Genomic DNA, 16,180 nt, shown 5'->3' on the forward strand with positions numbered 1-16,180 from the left:
TGGCAGACACGCGGCAGCTGCAGCTCCTGCACTTCTGCCTCTTGCTGGCCATCTCCCTGGCTGCCCTCCTGGGCAACGGCCTCATCATCAGCGCCGTAGCCTGCGGCCACCACCTGCACACACCCATGTTCTTCTTCCTGCTCAACCTGGCCCTCGCTGACCTGGGCTCCATCTGCACCACTGTCCCCAAAGCCATGCACAATTCCCTCTGGGAAACCAGGACCATCTCCTACACAGGATGTGCTGCACAGCTGGGTTTTTTTGCCTTTTTCATCTCAGCAGAGTTTTCCCTCCTGACCATCATGTGCTACGACCGCTACGTGTCCATCTGCAAACCCCTGCACTACGGGACCCTCCTGGGCAGCAGAGCTTGTGCCCACATGGCAGCAGCTGCCTGGGCCAGTGCATTTCTCAATGCTCTGCTGCTCACGGCCAATACATTTTCCCTGCCCCTGTGCCAGGGCAATGCCCTGAGCCAGTTCTTCTGTGAAATTCACCAGATCCTCAAGCTCTCCTGCTTACATATCAGCCTCAGGGAACTGGGGGTCATTGCAGTCAGTACCTGTTTGGTACTTGGCTGTTTTGTGTTCATTGTTTTCTCCTATGTGCAGATCTTCAGGGCTGTGCTGAGGATCCCCTCTGAGCAGGGACAGCACAAAGCCTTTTCCACCTGCCTCCCTCACTTGGCTGTTGTTTCTCTGTTTGTCAGCACTGCAGCCTTTGCTTATCTGAAGCCCCCCTCCATCTCCCCCCCATCCCTGGATCTGGCCCTGTCAGTTCTCTACTCAGTGGTGACTCCAACCCTGAACCCCCTCATCTACAGCCTGAGGAACCAGGAGCTCAAGGCTGCAGTGTGGAGACTGATGACTGGATGCTTTCAGAAACATTAAACTGCTGGCCAATTTCTGCCAATCACTTGTAAGAAAACTCATCTTTGATACTTTCTTTTAGTTTGCTTGTGAGGTGTTTTTCTCCTTGTTTTAGTTTTTTAGAACTGTCCACAAAAAAATGTCATGGTTTCTGTCATTTCTCACTTGTTTCTCTCCACCTTTCCTCTGGTCACAGACTGTGTCAATGAGGGGCTGCACCCTCAGTGGCTTTAAAGGAACTAAAGGATCTTCCAGCAAAGTCTTCTGCAGAGATGCCCTTTTGTTCCCTTCTCTGGAGCTGCAGCAGCAATGTCTGTGTGCAGAGCTGAGGGCAGATCAGTGCTGGCACAGCAGCTGTGCCCAGCAGCAGCAGCACTTGGTATTGCAAGTGCTGCTCCTGTGGCCCTGCCCCGCTGCCCTGGTGGCCCTGGTGTTGCTGTAGGGCCTGAGTGCTCTCAGGGCCGGGCACAGTCCTGGGGGTGGCAGTGCCAGGGCTGCAGCAGGGACAGGCCATGGGCACTGCTGGGGCAGTGCTGATGCCTCAGGCCAGGCCCTGGGGGCTCCAGGCTCCTTGCCCAGGCTCTCTCAAGAACACGGCCAGGCCAATGCTCAGCACAGAAAACCCCCGTGAGCAGCCCCAGGGTGGCTGTGGGCAGGCTGGGGGCAAACAGCATGGCTGGTGCTCTGCAAGGGCCCTGGGGGAGATGGGAAGGAGCAGCAGAGCAGGGGCTGATCCATCCCCAGTGCGCTGGACAGCCCAGGGCAGCGTCCCGGAGCGTCCTCATGGAGCTGCCAACAACATCCTCCCTCTGCAGCCCTGGCCTCTCCCCCAGCTCACACAGGTGCCCCATCCTTGCAGGCACAGACACGGCAGCACTGGCTCAGGAGCCCCTGTTTGCATTGCACAGAGCAGGAGGAGCACCCCCATGCTGTTGGTGTGGGGACATGAACCTGAGGGAGCACAAATGCCATCAGGCCCTGGGGCCAGCAAGGGCTGGAGGACACCAGGGAAACCACTCAGCTTTGTCCTGGCCTCTGCAGTCAGCCAGAAAGTTTGTTCCCATCAGCTGGGAGTTTCCTGTCCCACTGCAGACGCTGTTGCTCAGAGCCAGGGCTGCCTGGCAGCCACCCCCAAACTGCCCTCAGCATTTCCTTGGCTTCCCCTTTGCTTTCTTTACTCTTCCTGCTACAAATTTCTACCCATTGCCGAGCTCTGTTCCCTCCCCTGCAAACAGCCCATCCCTGTTTGCCCTTCCCTCTCTGGCCCCACTCCCCATTGCAGTTCCTGACTCGGCACCATGGGAACGTCCCCTGGGGAGCAGGATCATCCCACAAGTGCTGCAGGAATTGTCTGCAGGCTCCTGCAGTGCCTCCTGCTGCTCCATTGCAAGAGGCACCACAGGCCAGGGGGGCACATCTGGGCTGCTGTGTCTGGCTCTGGGGCTCCCTGTTCCGGGCAATGAGGAGGAGCTGCAGAGGCTCTGCAGGACTGACAGGATGGGCTTTGGGGCTGGCAGGAGAAGCTGAGGGACCTGGGCTGCTGGAGCTTCTGGAGGGGATGCCAGGGCTCATTGTGCAACTGCTCCAAGGGTGGTTTTAGAGAATCCCAGAATCAGCAAGGGTGGAAAAGACCTTGGAGATCATCAAGTCCAACCTGTGCCCTGACACCACCTTGTCTCCCCTGAGCCTCCTCTTCTCTAAACAAACCCAATTCCTCAGCTGATCCTCACAGGACTTGAGTTCCAGACCCATCACCAGCCCTGCTGTCCTTCCCTGGACATGCTCCAGTCCCTCCATGTATTTCCTAGACTGGGGCGCCCAGACCTGGACACAGCACTCTAGATGCTGCCCAACCAGTGCCCAGCACAGGGGAAGAATCACTGCCCTGCTCCTGCTGGCCACACTATTCCTGATGCAGGCCAGGAGCCATTGGCCTTCTTGGCCACCTGGGCACACTGCTGCCTCATGTCCAGCCTGCTGTCCATCAGTCCCTGCAGGTCCCTTTCTGCCTGGCTGCTGTCCAGCCACTCTGTCCCCAGCCTGTAGTGCTGCAGGAGTTGTTGTGGCCAAAGTGCAGTACCCGGCACTAGGACTTGTTAAACCTCACCTTGCTGGATTTGGGCCCTGGATCCAGCCTGTCCTGGTCCCTGTGCAGAGCCCTCCTACTCTCCAGCAGATCAAGACTCATACCCAGCTTGGTGTCATCTGCAAACTTGCTCATGGTGGACTCAATCCCCTCATGCAGACAATAAATGCAGATATTGAAATCCATGCTGGCTGGCTCTGATCCCTTGGCCATCCTGTGGGATCCCTGGGATGGCACTCAAGGTGATCTGTTCCATAATCTTGCCGGGCACCCAGGTCAGGCTGACAGGCCTGGAGTTCCCCAGATCCTCTTTCTAGCCCTTTTTGGGGATGGGCTCACACTGGCACCTCCAGTCCTCTGGGACCTCCCCACTGAGCCAAGACTGATGGTAAATGATGGAGAGCAGCTTGGGGACCTCATCCACCAGCTCCCTCATTCACCTGGGATGGATCCCATCTGATCCCATACAGCTGTGTGCACCTGAGTGGCTCAGCAGGTCAGCAACTGCTTCCTCCTGGATTCCAGGGGGCTGTTCTGCTCCCTGTGCCCATCTACCAGCTCAGGAGAACACTTGTCCTGAGAACAACCTCTCCTAATATTGGAAATTGAGACAAACAAGGTGTTAAGTAGCTCAGCCTTTCCTTATCTTTTGTTACTATATTCTCCACTGCATCCAATAAATAGTAAAGGTTCTCCTTCTCCCATGTTTTATTAGTTTTTTAAAGAAACACTTTCAATTACTTTTCACAGAAGTGGCCAGGTTAAGCTCTAATAGAGCTTTCCCCTCTCGACTTTTCTTTCCACATGACCTAACAACATCGTTTAACACTGCCTAACTTTTCCAACCTTCTGTCCAAAATTGATGCATCCTCTTTTTCCCCCCGAGTTCCCACAAAAGCTCCATGGGCAGCCAGGACAGTCATTTTCCTCACCTGCTCATGTTTTGCCACACTGGGACAGGCTGCTTCTTTCCCCTTAAAATTACTTTTTGAAATTTGTCCATCCTTCTCGGAGCCCTTTGTTTTTAAGGGTTGTTTCCCTTAAAAAATCAGTACCTGATTCAGTACTCCCCAGATCTGCATCCTAAACAGGCCAAAGTCTGCCCTTCCTAATTCTAGTGTAGAAGTTTGGTTGCTGCCCCTCCTTCTTTCACAGAACATGGAAAACTCGATTATTTCATGGTCACTGTGCCCCAGGCAGCCTCTGAGCCCCACATCTGCCACCAGCCCTTCTCTGTTTGTGAACAGCAGGAGACAGAGCTTTCCTTGGCAGTGGGAGTGTCACAAAAAATTCATTAAAACAGAAAACTCCTCAATCCCAATGTAGCATGAAGAAGCAGCATTCTTTATTCAGCAGGATGCACAGGGGACAGCTCCTCCCAAAGCCCTGCATGCTGAGTACAGGAAAGTTTCTGTTTGTTTTCTGTATTTTGCACACATATTCATTGATTGTCCTGAACTAAACACACATGTGATAATCATTTCCCCAAAATCATTAACACATTCCCCCTCCCCTTTACCCATGTGTTCTTCTGTCCTGGGGGTCTCTCTGGTGGTCCCTGGTGCTTGTGGACCCCAGTGTCCCAGTGGGCCTGGCTGAGCTGGCAGGACACTGAGGCTGGTGAACTTCCAGTTCCCCTTCTCACACAATGGGCATTGTGTGGTTTCCATAGGCCTGGGGTTTTGGAGAACAAGCTCCAGGTGTGAGCTCACCTGGTGTAGGCAATTTATCATCTGGTAACATGAGGTCACAGGGTGGGCTATGACATCAGAGAGTGGGTTCTGTGAGGTCATCAAGCAGCTATGACATCACAGGGAGCCTGTGCAACATCACAGAGCGACCTGTGACATCATAGGGCCGAGGTCTGACATCCCAGAGCAGACTATGACATCACAGAGTTGTCTCTGACATCAGAGACCAGCTGTGTGACATTAGAGAATGGGCTGTGACATCCCAGAGCAGGCTGTGACATCCCAGAGGGGCTGTGTGACATCCCAGCAGGGCTGTGTGAGATCACTGGATTGGTCACTCTGCCCCAGCTCCCCCTCACAGTTTCTCCAACAAGTCCAATGCTGTTGATGCCCAGCAGGGTGCCTGTCCCTGGGTATCCCCCCATCCCACCTGGAGCCACAGCCTCCAGCAAAGGATGTTCCACAAGATCCACCCCAGAGACTGACACGGGGACAAGGGGCCAGGGCTGTGTGACCAGGGCATCAAAGATGTGGTTTCTCCAGGTCACTGTGGCCTGGTTTGGGTTCCCCAGGGCAGGAAAGATGTCTGACAGCTAGAGCAGGGTCTGGGAAGGGCCTCCAAGGTGGGGCTGGAGCCCTTGGGCTGTGAGCAGAGGCTGAGGGAGCTGGGCTTGTCCAGCCCAGTGCAGGGAAGGTTGAGGGGCTCCTCATCCCAGCCTGGCAGTGCCAGCCAGGAGGTGATGGAGAACACAGAGCCAGGCTCTTCACTGGGGGGCCTGGTGGGAGACAAAAGGCAATGGGTGGGAGGGGAAAGAGGGGAGATCAGCCAGGACAGGAGGAGATGAAATGAGTCAGGCTGGTTTCGGCATTTCCTCAACACCAAGAGCAGCCTGACCTCCCTTCTCCATCCACCACTGACAGCTTTGCAAATCAGGAATTGTTCAAATTGTTTTGCCCGCGCTCCCGAACGAGCATCCTGATGCAAGAACTTAATTGTGTTTATATCTATCACAGATCCACATCTGTCTAAAACCAATTTCAGTATGCAAATCACTTGTGGATGGTGGATTTATCAGATGCTGCTGGGACATTGGACATAGCTCAGGGAAGAGAGTGGTTGTTATTAAATTGTGTCCTGTTCAACCATGGTCTGTTGGCCATGAAGAGAAACTTTCTGTGCCTCTGAGTGTCACCAGTCCCTGACCCCAAAGGGACACAAACCTGATGAGTTGTGGTTCCCACTGCAGGGGCACTTGGACCTTGGCTCTGCACAGGAGAGTTCTTCATCCCCTTTCTCTCTTTTTCTCCCTCTGGGCATGGAGGGAGCTCCTGACTTCAGTGTGTGACTCGTGTGTGCAAAGAGCAAATCTGGGCAGGATCGGGGCAGGGAGGGTTTGGGGGGACCTTGGGATCTGTGCTGGGCACATTTCCATTGCTCTGAGACTGTCTGCTCAGCAAAGTGGATGTAATATCCAGCAGAGGAATGACTTTTGCATTTGATGGAGCTGTGCCTTCCCTTGGCTTTGCTGGCTGACAAGAAATGAACATCCCTCTGTGTCTCGGGCAGCTCCTTCTCCAAGGAGAGCACGTGGGAGCTGGAGCCAAGGAGCTGAAAGCTGCAGGTGCAGCCTGGGCTGGAGGGAGCTCAGATTTGCACAAGGCTGCTCTGAGTGCCAGGGCTTGGAGGGGGGAAATGGTGGGGTGGGGGTAGGGACAGAGTCTGATTGATTGTCAGCCATGAAGGGTCTTGATTTTCTTATCTATTAAACTGCATGAGGAGGTACTTGGATTCAGTATCAATTGCAGATTGCATATATTAATTTATCAACGGGGAATATAAATTAAACAGGACGTAAAAAAGATCTTTTCTGCCTGTTTAAATATCGTGTAGTCTCTTTAAATTGGCTTCTGAAATCTGTCTAATTAACCACAAAGGATTTGAAAATTGAAATCAAATTAAAATCCCCAGAGGCTTGGTTTGTTAAGGTGTTCTGAATATTAATGAGCCCTGGGACACTGAATTCCTGCACTGAAGAGCTGAAGGCTGAACAAGCCTCTGCAGCAGTGAAATGCAGCAGCAGCCTCCAAGTTGCTGAGGATGTCAGCAGCCCCCACTGAGGCCATCCCTGCCCAGAGCCCGTGGGGGAATGGGCAGCCAAGGAGAGCGTCCCTGGGGCTGGGGCAGCACAACTCAGAGGCACCAGGGGCTCCAGCTGGGAAATGGAGTGTGGAATGGGGCTGGGAAAGCCCTGCCTGGGCTGGGCCAAGCAGGACAGACAAGCCCTGACCCCCATCTCCCAAAAAACTCTCTCAAGGAGACATTTAAAAGGAATTCCAATTGTTTGTGTATTCTGAGTTGGAATCATTGGAGAAATGCCAACAAGAGATTCTCAAGAAATCAAAACAATAAATGAAACTTTACTCGCAACTTAGGAAAATCAGAAAAACTTTGTCAAAAGGTTTAATACAACATTCAATCAACAAAAAACACTTCTCAAATAATTGACTTGGCTCATTCAACTTCACAAACTCTAAGCCTGTTCAATGTAATGTTAATCAAAATTTGCAAGAAGAGGGAATAAGAAGAAGACACAGAAAGAAAGACAAAAAAAGATACAGAGACGCACGCACACACTAACTCCTGGATTCCAGCAGTGTTCAGATAGAAATTCCAAGAGGATGCAGGGTCAAGATGTGTGCTGCCTTGTGGTCAGCCTTCAATAGCCCTTGGTCTTCCTGGGCCCCTCCCCCAGGTGGGACTTGGGCTCATTTGGTCCCTCAGGAGCTGGGCTGGGGGCTCCAGAGGTGGCTGTGGAGCATTGCCTGTGCTGTGCCAGGGACTGGCAGACACTGCTGGGCTGGGATGGAGGCTCTGGGGGGACTGGGGTTCCAGGGCAAGGCAGTGCTGGGCTTAAAGGGCAAGGAAAGGCTGGACCTTCCCCTTTGTCCCTGGCACGCTTGAAATGTTTCAAGCCAAGAATCTCCTCCAGTCTGTCACAGTAGGCAATGTTGGTGGTGAAATCCCAATTCCAGCCATGGATGCCTAGACGAGAAGGACAATTCTTTTCCACATGACGGAAAGCACAGAGCCCCAGTGTTTGGAAGGCAGGTGAGAGCCTCACTAGCTCAAGGCCAGCCAGACTTGTCAGTAATGGCAGATTTTGTCTGGGTACTGTCTTTGGATTTAGGGAAATTTGAAGGTGGAACCTCAATCTCAGCCATGGGTACCTGGAGAAGGACAGTTCTTTTATATAGAAAGGAAAGCATGGAGCCTTCCCCAGGGTTTTAGGGACAGATGAGAGCTGACCCTTGTGAAACCATGGCCAGCCAGACTTGTCCTGGCAATTTTCCTATGGGGACGATCCCTGGACATAAGGAAATTAGGCAATGAAATCCCAATTCTGTCCATGGATGCCTGGAGAAGGAGGAGGAGAGATCTTTTCCTTAGGAAGGAAAGCCCAGAGCTCCATCGTTTGAATAGCAGATGAGAAGAGATCCTCCACATGCCAAGGCCAGCTGTCAGGCAGCCCCTGGGAGGCCAAACCAGCCAGACCTGTTCCATGTTCCCTTGGTTCCATGGGGCTCTGAAGTGTCACAATGGCACCTTGGTTCCATGGGCCCCTGCTGTGTCATAATGGTGTCCATGGTTCCACAGGCCCCAAATGTCTCGTGACTCCTCTGTTCCATGAGGCCCGGAATGTCACAATGGTCCTTTGGACCCTGGGGGTTTGCGGTGTCACAATGATCTCCTTTGGCTCCACAGTGTCACAATGGACCAATGCTGACATCAGCAATGTCACAATGGAGCTTTGGTTCCATGCCGCCCTGCAGTGTCACAAAGGCCTCTTGGTTTCATGAGGCCCCACAGTATCACAATGGTTCTCTTGGTTCTGTGGGGACCTCCAGGGTCACAATGGTCTCACTGGTGCCATGAGGCCTCACAGTGTCACAATGCTTTGCTTTTTCCATGGAGTCTCACAGTGTCACAATGGTCCCCATGATTCCAAGAGTCCCCTCAGTGTCACAAAGGTCCCTTGGTTCCATGAGGCTGTGAAGAATCTTAATGGTGTCTCCATGGTTCCATGAGGCCTTGGAATGTCACAATGGCCTCTTGGTCCCATGACACCCCAAAATGTCATAATGGAGCCACAGTTCCATGAGGCCCCACAGTGTCACAATGGTCCCTTGGTCTCACAGGGCCCCACAGTGTCACAATGGTCCCTTGGTCTCACAGGGCCCCACAGTGTCACAATGGTCCCTTGGTTCCATGGCCCTGTGCTGCTGCATTCCCCCCTCTCCTTCTCAGCCCGCCCTGCCAGCTGAGAAATGCTCCTTGGGCCTCGGCCTTGGCCAGCAGCCCCTGGGCTCAGCTCCTCTGCAGCTCATCACAAACACTGTCTGCTCCAGGCACTGCTGCTGCCCAACCAGCTCCTGCTTTCTGGAGGAGCAGCCCTGGGAACTGGTTTTGTTCCCTCAGTGGCACAACATCCCTGTTCTCACAGTGCCAAAGAAAGCTGCTGATGCCAAGTGTGGCCAGGATGAGCCATTGCTGGGACTGAAGCCCCTCTGGTGGGGCCCTGCAAACAGCGCTCCAAAAGGAGCCCTTGGAGCTCTCCTGGGCCAGCGACTCCCTCTGAGTGGGGCCTCTCCCAGCCGGGAACTCTCCCGTTTGCTGCACTCGGGGATCCTGAACAATGACAGAGCCTGGGCCGATCCCCCCACTGCTCCAGGCTCAACCCTTGGCCTGCTGGGGAGATGCCAAAGGATCCACAGGGAGCATTCCCTGCCCTCAGGGGAATTTCTCACAGGTGCCTTGCACTGACTCTTTGTGTCTGTGTGCACACAGGAGTGCCTGTGCTGGGGAAATGTGGCAGAAATGCTGCTCTCTGAGGGGTTTGAGTGCCTTGCATAGCTGAGTCAGTCAGGCCTCTAAGAAGTGTTAAGTCATAAGGTATGAGCTAAGTTAAATGCTTCTGAGAGTTGTTCCTTTGCTAATTTTTTTAAGTTATAAGCTAAGTTAAATATTGTCAAGTGGTATTCCTCTTTTAAATGGCAAAGACATAGGTTATAAGTTATATTAAATACTGTTAGGTGCTGGTTTTGTCTAAATTGTGACATTTATGGTATCAGGTAAGATTAAGGAATAACAAAGTCCTGTTAAGTTTGAGCTCTGTTAAGCTTTCTTCTCTTTATTCCTTTTATTCTTGCCCTCACTCTCCTTGAGTCACATACAGACACACAGGGACAGTTCATAGTTCATTTCTGGTTTGATTGCCTGGATTTGGTTTGGTTTTGTTGTTGCTTTGTTTCCCTGCTGTGCCTGAAGTGTCCAGTCAGGAGCAGAGTGACTCTTGCCAAGTAACATGGTGGTGCTGTCCCTTACCAATAAATCTGGTTTTTGCTGATCCCTTGCTGGGGATTTTTTCAGTGCTCTCAAGCCCTTTTTCGGAAGAGGGTGAAGGAGCCCTGGCCCAGGCTCTGGCCCTGGGGGACACAGAGACGCTGCCAGGGGGTCCCTATCCCACTGTCCCACCCTCCAGGGCCCTGCCCCCCATCCCCGTGTCAGGCTCTGGGGTCGATCTCATGGAACATCCTCTGGGGGAGGCTGCGGCACCGGGGGTGGGGGGACCTGGGGGGACAGGGGACCCTGCTGTGCATGAGCAGGGTTGGACTGCTCTGGGGGGAAATGTGACAGGGGGCTGGGGCAGAGTGACCTCCCAAGTGACCTCACAGAGCCCCTGTGATGACACACAGGCCCTGTGATGCCGCAGCCCCCTATGATGCCACACAGCCCTTTTGCGATGTCACACAGTCATCTGTGATGTCACAGCCTTCTCTGTGATGTCATAGTCTGCTCTGGAACGTCAGACCTCTGCCCTGTGATGTCAGAGCTGTATCTAAGATGTCACAGAGGCAGTCTGTGATGTTGTAGCTGTTTGATGACCTCACAGAACCCAGTCTGTGAAGTCACAGCCCACTCTGTCACCTCATGTTACCAGATGAGAAATTGTCTACACCAGGTGAGCTCACACCTGGAGCTTGTTCTCCAAACCCCAGGCCTATGGAAAGCACACAATGCCCATTGTGTGAGAAGGGGAACTGGAAGTTCACCAGCCTCAGTGTCCTGTCAGCTCAGCCAGGCCCACTGGAACATTGGGGTCCACGACCACCAGGGACCACCAGAGAGAGCCCCAAAACAGAAGAACGCATGGGTAAAGGGGAGGGGGAATATGTTAATGATTTTAGGGAAATGATTATCATATGTGTGTTTAGTTCAGGACAACCAATGAATACGTGTGCAAAATAGAGAAAATAAACAGAAACTTTCCTGTACTCAGCATGCACAGCTTTGGGAGGAGCTGTCCCCTGTGTACCCCCTGGCTGAATAAAGAATGCTGCTTCTTCATGCTACATTGGGATTGAGGAGTTTTCTGCTTTACTGAATTTTTGGTAACACTCCCACTGCCAAGGAAAGCTCTTTCTCCTGCAGTTCACAGAGAAGGGCTGGTGGCAGATGTGGGGCTCAGAGGCTGCCTGGGGCAGTGTGACCATGAACTAATCAAGTTTTCAATATTCTGTGAAAGAAGGAGGGGCAGCAACCAAACTTCTGGAATTAGGAAGGGCAGACTTTGGTCTATTTAGGATGCTGATGTGGGAAGTACTGAATCAGGTCCTGATTTTTTAAAGAGAAACAGCCCTTAAAAACAAAGGGGTCCAGGAAGGATGGACACACTTCAAGAAAGTAATCTTAAGGGGGAAGGAGCAGCCTGTTCCAGTGTGGGAAGAGATGAGGTGAGGAAAATGAGTGTACTGGCTGTCTATGGAGCTTTTGTGGAAACTCAAGGAGGAAAAGGACCAGAAACTCAGGAAGTGTGTAAGGATGTCCTTAGGTTATACAGAAAGAAAGTTTGAGAGGTAAAAGCTCAATTAGAACTTAACCTGGGAGCTTTTGTTTGAAAAAAAAAAAAAAGGTTTGTATTAAAAAAATATGCAAAAAAGTGTGAAATGGAGAACCTGTACTCTTCTTTGCATGCAGGGGAAAATAGAGTAATTAAAGTCAAGGAAAAGTCTGATATATTTAACACGTCAAGCACACCAAATTTTTTGCCTCAATTTTCAATATTAGGACTGGTTGTCCTCAGGACAAGTGTTCTCCTGAGCTGGCAGATGGGCACAGGGAGCAGAACAGCCCCCTGGAATGCAGGAGGAAGCAGTTGCTGACCTGCTGAGCCACTCAGATGCTCACAGGTGTATGGGATCAGATGGGATCCATCCCAGGGGGATGAGGGAGCTGGTGGATGAGCTCCCCAAGCTGCTCTCCATCATTTACCATCAGTCCTGGCTCACCAGGGAGGTCCCAGAGGACTGGAGGTGCCAGTGTGAGCCCATCCCCAAGAAGGGCTGGAAGGAGGATCTGGGGAACTCCAGGCCTGTCAGCCTGACCTGGGTGCCCAGCAAGGTTATGGAACAGATCACCTTGAGTGCCATCCCAGGGATCCCACAGGATGGCCAAGGGATCAGAGCCAGCCAGCGTGGATTTAGGGGTGGCAGGTCCTGCCTCACCATCCTGGTCTCCTTTTATGACCAGGTGACCTGCCTGTGGATGTTGTGTACCTGGACTTCAGCAAAGCCTTTGACACTGTCTCTGACAGCATTCCCTGGAAAAGCTGCAGCCCATGGCTTGGGCAGGTTCCCTCCTCACTGGGAGAATTAAGAACTGGCTGAGGCTGGGCCCAGAGAGTGGTGGGGATGGTGCTGCACCCAGCTTGTGTCCAGGCACTGGTGCTGCACCCAGGGATCTGTGTTGGGCCCAGTCCTGTTTAACATCTTCACTGATGATCTGGCTGAGGGGATCCAGTCCAGCATTCACAAATTTGCAGATGACACCAGGCTGAGTCTGAGTGTGGATGTGCTGGAGGGCAGGACAAGCAGACACAGCTTTAAGCTGCACCAGGGGAGGTTTAGGCTGGAGAATAGGAGGAAGTTCTTCACAGAAAGGGTGAGTGGGCTTTGGAATGGGCTGGCCAGGGGGGAGGTTGCAGAGTCACTGTCCCTCTCCAGTGGCACTTAGTGGCAAGGTCTGGGTGAAAAGGCAGGATTAGGGCATTGGTTGGAATTGATAATCTCAAAGGTCTTTTCAGCCTATTTGATTCTGTCATTCTGTGATGACTGGGACACTCTGGGGAAGCCAGGGACCATTGTGACACTGCAGGGCCTTGTGGTTCTAAGAGGACCATGGTGACACTGTGCAGCCCCATAGAACCAGGGGTGCATTGTGGTGCTGCGGGGCCAAATGGAACCAGGGAGTGCAAACACTGCAAACCCAAGGAGACCATTGGGAGACTCCAGGGCCCAGTGGAACCAAGGGGCTGTTCTGACACTGCAGGGCCTCATGGAACCAAGGGGACATTGTGACACTGCAGGATCCTGTGTAACCAAGGGGCCACTGTGACACCATGGGGCCTCAAGGAATCTGGAAGAACGTTGTGACACTGTGTGGCCTTGTGGAAACAAAGAGTCCATTGTGACACTGAGGGGACTTGTGGAACCACAGAGACCATGGTGACAGTATGGGACCTCATGTGACCATGGGGACATGGTGACACCCTGGGGCCCCATGGAACCAAGGGGCCACTGTGAAACTGCAGCACCAATGAGAACATTGTGACAGTGTAAAGCCCCATAGAACCAAGAAGAACATTGTCACATTCGGGGGGCCCATGGAAACAAGGAGACCATTGTAGCTCTGCATGGTCTCCTGGAACCAAGGAGACCAGGGTGACAGTGCAGGGCCTGGTGTGACCAAGAGGCCATTGTGACACTGAGGGACCCCATGGAACCAAAGACATCTTTGCAGATGACACCAAGCTGGATGTGTGTGTTGATCTGCTGGAGGGCAGGAGGGTCCTGCACAGGGACCTGGACAGGCTGGATCCAGGGCCCAAATCCAACAAGGTGAGGTTTAACAAGTCCAAGTACCAGAATCTGCACTTTGGCCACAACAACCCCTGCTGCAGTGCTACAGGCTGGGGACAGAGTGGCTGGAGAGCAGCCAGGCAGAAAGGGACCTGCAAGGGCTGATGGACAGCAGGCTGGACATGAGGCAGCAGTGTGCCCAGGTGGCCAAGAAGGCCAATGGCTCCTGGCCTGGATCAGGAATGGTGTGGCCAGCAGGAGTAGTGCTACTGTGCCAGCACTGACCTGCCCTCAGCTCTGCACATAGACACTGCTGCTACAGCTCTCAGCTTTTTGTTGCCTTCTCAGTAGAGAAGGCAAAAAAAGGGCATCTCTGCAGAAAACTTTGCTGGGAGATCCTTTAGTTCCTTTAATGCCACCAAGAGCACAGCCCCTCATTGACAGAGTCTGTGGTCACAATGAACGTGGGGAGAAACAGAATGAGAAATGGCAAAAACAATGACACTTTTGTGGACAACATGAAAAAAGTAAAAGAAAGAAAAACAACTTCCAAAATGAAACCAACAAGAATTATCAATGATGACTTTTATTACAAGTGATTTGCAGAAACTGGCCAGCAGTTCAATGGTTCTGAAACCATCCAGTCACCAGTCTCCACACTGCAGCCTTGAGCTCCTGGTTCCTCAAGCTGTAGATGAGGGGGTTCAGGGCTGGAGGCACCACTGAGTACAAAACTGAAACCGACAGATCCAGGGATGGGGAGGAGATGGAGGGGGGCTTCAGGTGAGCAAATATGATAGTGCATAGGAACAGGGAGAGCACAGCCAGGTGAGGGAGGCAGGTGGAAAAGGCTTTGTGCCGTCCCTGCTCAGAGGGGATCCTCAGCACAGCCCTGAAGATCTGCACATAGGAGAAAACAATGAACACAAAACAACACAATGATAAATTGACAGTAACCATGAGAAGCCCTAGTTCCCTGAAGTGGGATTTGGAGCAGGAGAGCTTGAGGATCTGTGGGATTTCACAGAAGAACTGGTCCAGGGCATTGCCATGGCACAGGGGCAGGGAAAATGTATTAGCTGTGTGTAGCAGAGCATTGAGAAAGCCACTGGTCCAGGCAGCTGCTGCCATGTGGGCACAAGCTCTGCTGCCCAGGAGGGTCCCATAGTGCAGGGGTTTGCAGATGGACACATAGCGGTCGTAGCTCATGATGGTAAGCAGATAAAATTCTGATCCAATGAAGACCAGAAAGAAAAAGAGCTGTGCAGCACATCCTGTGTAGGAGATGGTCCTGGTGTCCCAGAGGGAATTGTGCATGGCTTTGGGGACAGTGGTGCAGATGGAGCCCAGGTCAGTGAGGGCCAGGTTGAGCAGGAAGAAGAACATGGGCGTGTGCAGGTGGTGGCCGCAGGCTACGGCGCTGATGATGAGGCCGTTGCCCAGGAGGGCAGCCAGGGAGATGGCCAGCAAGAGGCAGAAGTGCAGGAACTGCAGCTGCCGCGTGTCTGCCAATGCCAGCAGGAGGAAGTGGCTGATGGAGCTGCTGTTGGACATTTGCGGAGCTGCACATGGGGATCTGTTCATGGAGAAAAGGACAGTTAAGTGTTAGAGGAGATACCTGTACCAAAATCAAAGCCATTTCCCATATACTCTCGCCTGGAACACAAAAACATGATCTTTAGTATTTTCAAGGTCTGGGGATTTCTTTATAAGCTCTCCCATATCTTTTCTGGTATTCTTGGACATCAGTAACCCTTAGCCTTTCCTCTGCACTCAGGGAGAACAGAACAAGTTCTGTGAGGCAAAGTGATGAGTGGACGCAGAGGGGAGATGGTCTGTCATTCTGACCTGTTCTGAGTTTCTCTGGACTTTAAAATTTCTCAGGTGGTTGGTGATCACTTTCCCATGCTTCCCCTAAAAAAACCCCAGGTACTGCTTAGAGCAGATGGATCTAACACAGCCCAGCTCCACTTCTTTAGCCAAGGACTCACATTGCTCATTTCACCCAACCAGCAGCATTTTCAGTGTCACAACACCTCTGCCTTTCCCCATCAATCTTAGAACTCAGAGATGCTCTAGGACAGGTTTGCACCCCGGATTGAAGCTCCCAGCTTGGACTGAAATCTCAGGATGACTTCCAAGTGCCCTTATGATGGCATTGGATTGAGGGAGATGCAGCTCCTTCCCTGGCTGCACTGGCAGCATTGCTCAGAGCCACGCACTGGGGACAGCGTCACCCTGAGCCAGCTGTGCCCCCTGCCAGAGCCCCCAGGGCCAGGCAGCTGCTCCCAGCCCTGTGCTCTGCAGAGGGAACTGGGCCCGGGGCTGCAGAGCTGCCCCACGGCTCTGCTGCAGCTCTGCCTGCACAGGAGGGGCTGCACGCCTTGGAGCCCCAGCCCTGAGGGCAGAGGCTTGGCTGGGGGCACAGGAGGGAGGGGGCTTGTTCAGAGGGAGGGGCTGCACTGCAGGGGATCCTGTGGACATCTCTAAATTCTCCCTGCCACAGCATTTCTGGGTTTTGTTTTCTCCCACTGCCTGATCTTCTCTCTGCTTCCTGGAGATTTTCCTCCTGCAGGTGTTTCCCTGTGCCTGATCTCTCTGTGCCAGCACTCACAGAC

The 16,180-nt window shown here is 52.7% G+C and overlaps 2 protein-coding genes across 2 annotated transcripts; one reads left to right on the forward strand and one right to left on the reverse strand.

Annotated features, from left to right (window-relative positions):
• Positions 1–338: 338 nt before the first annotated feature.
• On the forward strand, positions 339–8,504 carry LOC132334981 (olfactory receptor 14J1-like; the record flags this gene model as incomplete). The annotated part of the gene is made up of 2 exons (XM_059861102.1): positions 339–822; positions 8,410–8,504. Coding segments are annotated over 2 exons (579 nt in total), but the record flags the coding sequence as incomplete, so codon positions are not given.
• A 5,679-nt stretch (positions 8,505–14,183) lies between these two features.
• LOC132334982 (olfactory receptor 14A16-like) lies at positions 14,184–15,116 on the reverse strand. Its single transcript, XM_059861104.1, has one exon. The coding sequence runs from the start codon at positions 15,114–15,116 to the stop codon at positions 14,184–14,186; it is 933 nt and encodes a 310-aa protein (XP_059717087.1).
• Between the last annotated feature and the right edge of the window lie 1,064 nt (positions 15,117–16,180).

This window comes from Haemorhous mexicanus, chromosome 16 (genome assembly GCF_027477595.1).
Source record: "Haemorhous mexicanus isolate bHaeMex1 chromosome 16, bHaeMex1.pri, whole genome shotgun sequence".
Taxonomy (NCBI): domain Eukaryota; kingdom Metazoa; phylum Chordata; class Aves; order Passeriformes; family Fringillidae; genus Haemorhous; species Haemorhous mexicanus.